Raw genomic sequence first — 10,026 nt, forward strand, 5'->3', positions numbered from 1 at the left:
AATGATTCTTTGATAGGCTGATGCATCAGCTAGTGCCTCATCTCCCGTTGCACCGATATATTGATCATACTCTCGTGAAGTAAATTTCTGATTCAAATCAACATGTGTTGATGGTGGCTTAGTTCCTCCTAATCCCAGTTCTGACACCAATTGCAATGTATACTTTCTTTGATTCAATAAGATTTCCTTGCTTGATCTCATGATCTCTATTCCCAGAAAGTACCTCAATTATCCAAGGTCTTTCACTTTGAACTTATGATGTAGTACATCTTTTGTCTCCTGTATGAGACTTTCATCATTCCCCGTAATTAACAAGTCATCTACATATATCCACAAAGCTATCTCCCCTACTTTTAGTAAAAATGGAATAGTCATCAAGCTCTGTTTGTAGTCCGATTCTATTAATGCCTCAGTAAGCTTTATATTCCATTGCCTTGAGGCTTGTTTAAGCCTATGCAATGATTTCTTCAATTTACATCCCTTTGAATCCCCTGACTTCTGAATCCTTGAGGAAGCTCTATGTACATCTCTTCATATAGATTTCCTTGCAAAATACATTGTAGACATCTATTTGATACAAGTTTCAACCTCTTGATGTTGCCAATGCCATCAGTGTTCTCACTGTCATCATTTTGGAAACTGATGAAAAAGTCTCATGGTAATCTAATCCTTCCTTTTAGTTATATCCTTTTGCGAACAATCTAGCCTTGCATCTTTCTACATCTCCATTTGACTTGTATTTTATCTTGTTGACCCATTTAGATCCAATTGCATTCCTGTCTTTTGGTAGGTCTACTATCTCCTATGTATTATTGTCTTCTAATGCCTAATTTCTAATTTCATTGCATTGATCCAATCGTCATCCTGAGATGCTTCCTTGAAGCTTTGAGGTTCTGTGAGGGTTGATTGTTTGGTCAAGTATCTCTTATATTTTTTTGACACATGGTCATAACAGATGCAGTCTGCTAAAGTGTGTAGTGTTGCTCCATTATCCTTCTTACTAGTCACAAAATCTTGAAGCCACAATGGTGTTTTAGAAATTCTTGCTAATTTTCTCAAGGTTGGTATTGTGTGACCAGTCTCAATAATGCCTTCAGTAATATTTGTAGGTGTGTCTGTAAGTGTAGGAGGAAGTGCAGCTTCACCTTTAGTCATTGCATGAGTATCCTCAGCTGGTTCAGAATTATTATTGACAATATCATCTATTGGTTCATCATGAGTGGCATCAGCTTCACCATCAACAGAGTTCTCAGATCTTTCATGAGTGTCAACTGAGTACGCTTCCTCATATACTTCATAGTCCACTACTTCATGATCTTGCAATCTCTCCATGTCATGAGCTGTGGAGGAGTAACCAATAGATGAGGGATATGAGAACTTGGCAGTTTGTTGAAAAGGAAATATATGCTCCTTGAATACCACATCTCGACTAACAAACAATTGTTTAGTCTCAAGATCTAACAATTTGTAACCCTTTTGAGTGACTGAATAACCCAAGAATACAACAGCCTTGGCTCTAGCTATAAACTTGTCTCCTTTGGGCAGATTCACAGCATAACATAGACATCCAAACACCTTCAGATGCTCAACAACAGTTGGTTTGGCATATAGAAGCTCAAAAGGACTCTTGCCACCTAAAACATCAGTTGTCAATTTGTTGATGAGATATACGGTTGTATCTATTCATTCTCCCCAGAATTTGGTTGGAATGGTACCTTGGAACTTCAGTGACCTTGCTACATCATTTTATTGTGGAATATGCCTATGCTTGCTCTCCACAACTCCAATTTATTGTGGAGTATAGACATAACTACTTTGATGTATAATGCCATATGATTCTAGTAGCTAGTGCATGGGTGATTAAAAAATTCAGTACCATTGTCTGTACGAATGATCTTTGTAATTGCATTAAACTGAGTTCTTATCATAACAAGAAATACTTTCAGTACAACAAACACATCACTCTTAAACTTCAACAAATATATCCAAGTGAATCTAGACATATCATCAACTATTGTCAGAAAGAACTGTTTCTTGTCATGAGTAGAAATTTTGTAGGGACCCTAGACATCCATGTGAAGAAGCTCTAATACAGACTGACTCCTAGATTGACTATTCGGAAGATATAGTCTTCTTTGTTTGGCAAGATGGCAGATAGAACAATCACTATTTACGTTGGCATTACTCAATTTATTTTGCAAAGATTTCATGTTCTTCATGGTGCTTATTAAAGCATGCCCAAGCCTCATATGCCATAATATGTTGTCCTCTTTATCCTGTGATACAACTACATTCATCACTGACAATTGTAGCTTCTTATTTGGATCTTTCTTGACTATGTATAGTCCTCCCTTTTCTCTACCAATCTCCCTCACCTCTCCACTGCAAAGGTCCTGAAATATACAAAAATTAGGGTAAAAAGTAATAAAGCAAGAGAGCTCATTCGTCAGCTTTGAAACTGATAACAAGTTGAACTTGAAGTCTGGAACATAAAGTATGTTTACCGTGAAAATGGTAACAACAATTAAATTTGATTATGAGACTCTAAAAATACGTGATCTATTTTTATGCAAGTTGTTAAGTAGTTGATGCTATGTGTAAGGTTTAGAGACGAGATAAGAGTAAGGAGTAAGGTGATAACCAAACCAATAGGTTAACAATCGGGGCTTCGAGCTTGTCGATTCGGGGGCCTCGAGGTCGATTCCGGAGCTCGACTGAGAGCTATCAGAGGTGATAGAAGTATGTCTAAAATTTATAGTAAAATCAACAAAGGCTCTTTATGGTCAATGATAAGCAATAAATGAAGAACAATGATGAAGATAATAAACGGAAGTAATAATATTAAGAGAATATATTAAAGGGCAGAGAGAATATTCTTGGTTTTTAGTATGGAGAAATCAATCCTTACAATGTGGTAAGGACCCACTTTATATAGAAAGTGGGGGATCCTATCATAGTACAAACGCATTTATTACAAAGATATGGAGATGGGACAACTAACTGACGTCATGATGCGGGCTCAGACTAGCCTGATAGACTTTGTCGGCTCTAGTTGCACCCTTTGGGAACTCTCCACTTTTCAAATATAGCCATTGGTCTACATTGCCCCGAGGTCGAGCATCGATAGCCCTCGAAGGTGAACTTCGACCCCAGTCTTGATCCTTGTGAAGTATGTTCGCGGGGCATCATAATGATGAGGAAATTGGACTCTCCAATTTTACCGTGCATAGATAGTCTCCGCGTTTCTTAGAGTGAGTGATAAGAAACGACCTTGAACATTTTCCCCCTCTGATAATTTTATAACGACGGCAGTAATAAGGTGCCAAAAGATGATGCACACACAACCCTTTGAAGGCCTCCACATTGATCATGGTAGTTAGCTGCCATTTGGCCTCCTTCAACGCGCACGCGGTGTTTCTATAAATACTCCACTTCTCGTTCATTCCAACTCACTACATTTCCAAACCCCCCAAAAGGTTCCTTTTGCCTTTACTTTGTTCTTTCCTAGGAACGCGACTTCCCTTTTTATTCCAGAATTTTCTAGCAATGGCGAAAACTTTCACCTCTGTTTCTCAGGAGAATGTGGCCTCATCCTCTTCTCTTTTATCTCAAGGTGAAGCGGAAATGCCTTCTCATGCTGAGGAATGCGTTCCAAGATTTTTTGCGATGGCTTTTGATTTCAAGGTCGAGAGGCCTTCTTCAAAGCCAGGGCGCCGTGAGACCATGACTCAGTATATTAGCTCGATAACAGATGTCGACAGAGTGAGAGCTGATTGTCGATGGGGGGACGCAGTGCTTGTGGAGATCCCTACTTGGGAGGAGGATATTACGACATACAAAGCTGATTTTCTCAGTGTGTATACTTACCTGTTTACCCCCGGTGGGGCCATCTTCGCCCCCGATCGAACCCGTGATTCTCGACTTCTACCAACGGTATCAAGTGAACCTTGGCCAAATTCATCCTTCATTATGGCGTGTTGCTTACGTGATCAGGTACTACGTGAACATGATCGAAGAGATGCCCTTCACCCTTGATCATCTGATCAAGATGTATAGCCCCCGTCTCTTCCACGGGGGGTCTAATCAAGCTCCGATGTTGAGCCCCAAGGGCCCTCTTCATCTGTATTAAGGAGCTTAGGAATAGGGGATGGATAAGCCGCTTTGTCCGAGTAAGGACTTATGACCTGATTCCGGTGGAAAGGATGCCGTTTCCCGAGAGATGGAATGTGGAACATAAGTAGACATGTTATCTAGCATTCCCTTGCTTCCCTTTGACTACATTCTCCCAAGCACTTAATTTTTCTTGCTAATGCAGCTGCAACAATTTATCCTGGCACGGTTCCAGACCTCCCGAATTAGGTAAGCCATCTGGACTCGATTTGCCCATATGTTGAGCGAGTGTGGCGTGATTTATCCCATGCTCGGTGGGAAGCTAAGGATCATGGTGAGCCTCTACACATGCTGTAGTCATTTTTTTCGACCTAAATCGCTACTCTCAGCGCTCTCGTTTCTTGTGCTTACCCCTTGCATCTGTGTAGGTCTGGGGGAAGTCACCTTGATGAAGGGAGCATTACCTGGTGGGGAGGGTGATTTGGTACCCGATGAAGGAAAGAAAAGACAAAGGGATCCGTCGGACGGGCCTTTGGAATCCAAGAATATTAAGGCGGAAGAAACTAAGGCCGACCCGGCAGCTCTAACTCCGAAAAAGGTGGGACACCCTTGAGTTGAAGGCGAGGGGGAAAATAGCTTCTCGACAGCACCCGAGGGAGGGATAAACCTGGTCGATCCTTAGGCCGTAGAGATGGTGGCTTCCGAGCCGGAGTATGATGTCGTTACGGTCCAACTTCATAGCGGAGAGACAACTGAGGGAGTATCGGGTTCTGCCCTCGAGCTGGCCGGTGGCCAGAATTTCCCTCGAGTTGGGGTGTCTTCGGTAGGTAGTTCGGAGGGGCCTAGTTCGGGGGCCCTGAATGGACAAGGGATGGTCCTGACTGACACTGCTAGTGCCGTGTCCGTGATTGATTGCCTTCAGGGAATGACCCTACCTCCTAAGGGAGTGCGAGATGCCCCGCTTGAAGAATCTTCCGATGCGGGGATGCCCGTCAAAGGCAAAGATGTGCTCGAAAGGCTTCCAACGTTCCCGAGGGAATCCCTGAGATTGATGCTTCCCTCGTCTTTGGTGAGATGAGCAGGCTTTGTGAGCAGGTAATTTTTGCGAATTTTGTCTGTTGTTCAGGCCTCGGTTGCTCTGACCTTTGTATTTCTAACTTGTCTTTTTTGTGGCTTCAGGCCAATGCGCTTTACAGTCAGACTTTTACCCGGTATCAGGCTGAGGTGACCCGCCATGAGCGCAAGAAGGCTCACCTTACTAAATATGTTACCTAGTCCCCGTTTGCCATTATCTGAATGTTTTGCCAGATCCCAGTATTTTAACATCATGGATCTGATTCGTACAGTTTGAGAAGGAAGGTGTCCTGCTGAGGGAGGAGCTACGAGCCAGAGACTCCAAAGTCTCCGAAGTCAAACGGCATGTGAGAGAGATAACTTCCGAGAGGATGCCCTTCAAGAGAAAGTGACCTTAGTTGGGCGTCAGCTTAGTGACTCGAGAGAGGATAGTGGAAAATATAGAGGTCTCCATTTTGAGTTGGTAGCTGCATTATCCGGGATCAAAGCTGAAGCCGAGGCACTTATATCTTTGCATGGAGAGGATGCCATTGTGACAAGCGCTCAAGTCGAGAGGGCGCCTGAGGAGGCCGAGCCGAAATTGACTCAAGCTATGGAGCGTACTCGATTAGGATCTCTGAGGTAGACTTTTGGGGACATATATGCAGGGGATATCATTCTGCCTGCCGAGCTCGAGAGGGTGAAGACCCTAGAGAAGAAATATGTTGCCTTGCTTTCTTTCAGAGGTGCGTCGGGCAGTGTCACAGGAGGTGATACAAATGAAGGAGGATCCCCTAGATGGGAAGAGGCCGTCAAAAAGGGGTCACTGAAGGACCAGTAGTTATTGGGATGCAACCTTTGGTGGAGCCAACGAAGATGTAGGCTTGATGATAGATTAGGATTCTGTTTGGTTCTCTCTTTGTAAGGGTTCTTTCAAGACTTGTAAACATCCCCCTAGGAGCCATAAGAAGGTTTTTTGTTTCCTATCCTTTCTTTCCATTTTGTTCTTCAGAAATACTATGTGATGTATTTCGACTTTTGACCCGAGGTCCTAGATCTCGGGTTAGACCCTCGGGCTTTGCTATTGTTGGGTGACTCATATCGATCGAAGACCAGTCCCCAAGAGTTCTCGGGTTAGACCTGGCTTTATGCATCCGGCCGGCACGACCTTTGACCTTAGCGCTGGTGATAGTGACTCGTACGTATTGGGTCGGTACGCCCTTTTAGTGTAAGCTGGCATTTGAGCTCATATGCTTTTGCTCTTAGGCATTTTTATTAGTTTGGGCTCAGTATTCGAGTCAGATTTCGACTCGAGTTCATTTGACCTGCAAGCTTTAAAATTTCAAGCTGGCCCTTAGGCTCTTACTCGTTCGGTCGATGCGACCTTTTACATGGGCTGACGATAGTGGCTCTTATGCCTTGAGCCGAAGCAACCTTTTATTACGGTCTGGAGACAACGGCTCTTACGCCTTGCTCTTAGGAATATTTAATTAACTATTTTGGGTTCAGTATCTGAGTCGGGTTTCGACTCGAGCTCATTCAACCCTCAAGTTTTGGATTTGTGTGGGCTGGCGACAATGACTCTTACGCCTTGCCCTTAGGCATATTTAATTAACTATTTTGGGTTCAGTCTTCGAGTCGAGTTTTGACTCGAGCTCCTTCGACCCTCAAGTTTTGGATTTGTGTGGGCTGATGACAATGACTCTTACACCTTGCCCTTAGGCATATTTAATTAACTATTTTAGGTTCAGTTTCCGAGTCGAGTTTCGACTCAAGCTCATTCGACCCTCAAGTTTTGGATTTGTGTGGGCTGGCGACAATGGCTTTTATGCCTTGCCCTTAGGCATATTTAATTAACTATTTTGGGTTCAGTCTCAGAGTCGGGTTTCGACTCGAGCTCATTCGACCCTCAAGTTTTGGATTTGTGTGGGCTGGCGACAATGACTCTTATGCCTTGCCCTTAGGCATATTTAACTAACTATTTTGGGTTCAGTCTCCGAGTCGGGTTTCGACTCGAGCTCATTGGACTTGAGCCTGGGTCAGTTTTGATTTCGAATCCCTGAGGTAATTTTTCCCTTTCTTTTGCTCTCCTATGAATTTTATCTGTTTTTCATGTTTAGTTTGGTTTGTTTTTGATTTTTCTGTCAAGTCTGTGGATCCTGAGGTAATGTTTAGTTTGTTTTTGTGTGTTTTATTGATTGTTTGTTGTCTATTATAGCTTGTATAGTCGTTTAAATAAGTGTCGTCAATTAATTTGTTTAAAAATTAGAGGAAATAGGATAGTAGCTCATTAATGTCCTCCATGTGCGTTTGCCAGCCCTACATCTGTATGTTAACTTGTAATGAACCTGTTGAATATATTTAGTTTTGTCTTTGAACTAGACTGACCATTCATTTAGTAACCCCATGATCTTCATAGTTTGCCATGGAGGCCTGATTGTCACTGCTTCATCATTTGCTCCCTGTTGGTTGTTTGATTTAAGTTTGTCAGGATTGGTTCCCAATTTGATCAACTTATCTGATTGACATCCCTGTGTGATCTGATTTTAAGTTGGACTTAGGTTGAGAATTGGATATAGCTGTAGAAACCTAACAGGTCAACCTGAAATCCGTGTTGAGTTTAAGCTTATACAATTAGTAATCAGTGATTTGCTAAAATTTAGAGGGGTTTTATATACTGACCAGTAAGGCTTAGGGTAATACAGTAATATGCAAGGGTTAAGGGGTAATTTTGGGAGTTTAATAGGATTTTAACAGGTTGTAAGCTTAAGTCTGCCTAGTGGTAATTTGTTAACCTTAGTTTAATTGTCAGTGGGGAACAAGACATAAGAACATGGGAGTTTAAAATGAATACTCTTAACCCATGACTCTTGATTAGAACAATAGGACAAGCATGAGGAACAATATAGTGAGCATCAAGAAAAGACATTTAGGCATAGGGAATTAAGGGGTATGGGCAGAATAAAAGGCTGAAGGTATCAAGGCAGCTTGGCTCATTTAGAACAAAAAAAGGGCTGGAGATTAAGTTTTTTAGAGAGGAAAAAAACAGGAAGATTTTAAAAAATAAAAGAAAAAGAAAAAGTCCAGAGAATAGAGTTTATTTCCAGAACATATAGGCTGGAATTTTCACACAACAAGTCCAAAGAATAGAGTTGAATAGGCTGGTCTTTGAACCCTTAGAAGGTCACTTTATATTCAGAGAAATATAGAGTGAGATTGTGCTGGAATTTGAACATAATTCCAGAGGTATTGAGAGTTTGAGGCGGAGCTTTACACCAAGAGCCTGGGGTTGTTTCTCTTTGAGTTTTCAACAATCAGAGGCTACTGCTTTCCTGCATCTGGTTCCTTTTCTGCTTTTCCTGTACTTGTTTGGTATTGCTGGGCTGCAAACTGGATTTCTTGCTTTGGTTTTAAAGATCTGCTGCTGGGTTTTGTTGCTGTTGATTGCTGGTTTTCTGTTGTTGTTGTTTGCTGTGAATGCTACTGCTCAACTGATCATTCCTTTTCTTCTTTTGGCTTTCCCAATACCAGGTACACCACTGATACACTGTCAATGTAAGCTGAAAGTTGAAACATGAATATAAAAATGAAGAGCTGAAGTTATTTTTTTTTCGAATTGCTTCAGTTTGTACATTGAACATTAAGTTGTATATATAATAGTTCATATCTTTTACTAGGATAATGAAGGTAGTCATCAGGTATAACTAGCCATCACATATGGCAACTTAATGGCTCATTATCTATGTATGCTGGTAGCTAGAAAAGAAGTGATGGTGTAGTAAGCAATATCCTGATTTTTCAGTTGTGTTTGTGGTTAGCATGTCTTCCAAATGTATGTTAAATATTAAACTGTCCGTTGCTAGATAATCTCACCTCATTTGGTAGGCTTCCTCGTTATAACTTGCAACAATACCGTTAGAGTAGATAGCACAAGTTTACATTTCAGCCTTATAAATGTCGAGCCTGAGTCGCATGAACTAAACAGGCCTTTATCGGAAAAGAAGTGGCCCAGGTTCAGTCAATACTGTGTGCGCTGGGCCTGGGCCCATAATATCCAAACGACTGCCCATATACGCGTTCGTGTTTTGGATTTTGCGAATCATATTCGGAACCCAACTATAACTAACTCGTAAGAATGTAAATAAAGGTGGACCCTTTTTCTTCTTTCATTGTTAGAGACAAACTTAATAGAAAACGTAGCCACTATAGGACGACTTTTTAAAATAAAATGAGGCGCACCTCGCCAAATAAATTACACCTCGCTGGGGCCCTCAATAAATATATAACCATTGGTTTGACTTTGGAGTTGACCGTTTAGTGAATTTTCACGGCTTTTCTTCTAAAATAACAATAAGTTAGTTTCTTTAGGACGCGTCTTAATTAATCTTACCTTCTTAAATACGGGTGTGCATTTATGTGACCCAAATCCAAATCTCAACGGAGTCGAAATGTGTCTCTAATCACGGGTACATTGATTGTGACATGGTTCGAGATGCGTGTCCACAACATTGCAAATTCCCTAAAAAAATATATAATAATAAATAAATAATAAACGAGACGAGCCTCGACAAACAAGAATACTCAAAGTGCGGGGCCCTCAACGGATAGTTATTTCGAATGTGTAGATTTTGAGACAGGCCGCATAACGAACTTTACGGCTTTTCTCAAAATAACAATGCGCTAGTCTTTAGGCGCGTATTTAATAATGTTATCTTCTTAAACTCGGGTGCGCATTTATGTGACCCAAATCCAAATCTCAACAGAGTTGAAATGTGCCAACAACCACGGGTGCATTGATGTGACGTGGTTCGAGACGTATTTCCACGATGTTGCAATTCTTGATGAAAATAATAATAATGACAA

At 41.5% G+C, this 10,026-nt stretch overlaps 1 protein-coding gene across 1 annotated transcript; it reads right to left on the reverse strand.

The window, feature by feature from the left end:
- Positions 1-228: 228 nt before the first annotated feature.
- Positions 229-3,387, reverse strand: LOC107770429 (uncharacterized). The gene is made up of 5 exons (XM_016589739.2): positions 3,346-3,387; positions 2,175-2,393; positions 1,877-2,063; positions 827-1,634; positions 229-529 (listed from the first exon to the last, which is right to left on the reverse strand). The coding sequence occupies exons 1-5, from the start codon at positions 3,385-3,387 to the stop codon at positions 229-231; spliced, it is 1,557 nt and encodes a 518-aa protein (XP_016445225.2).
- Positions 3,388-10,026: the final 6,639 nt, after the last annotated feature.

This window comes from Nicotiana tabacum, chromosome 16 (assembly GCF_000715075.1).
Source record: "Nicotiana tabacum cultivar K326 chromosome 16, ASM71507v2, whole genome shotgun sequence".
NCBI lineage: Eukaryota > Viridiplantae > Streptophyta > Magnoliopsida > Solanales > Solanaceae > Nicotiana > Nicotiana tabacum.

Bases quoted from the DNA above. Each gene is read 5' to 3' on its own strand.
- LOC107770429 (XM_016589739.2), bottom strand. From the start codon at position 3,387: ATGGCAGCTAACTACCATGATCAATGTGGAGGCCTTCAAAGG. The intron at 2,064-2,174 runs GTAAATAGTGAT...ATGGATGTCTAG, and splicing joins ATAAATTGAGTAATGCCAAC to GGTCCCTACAAAATTTCTAC. The intron at 1,635-1,876 runs GTACTGAATTTT...CTGATGTTTTAG, and splicing joins GATCATTCGTACAGACAATG to GTGGCAAGAGTCCTTTTGAG.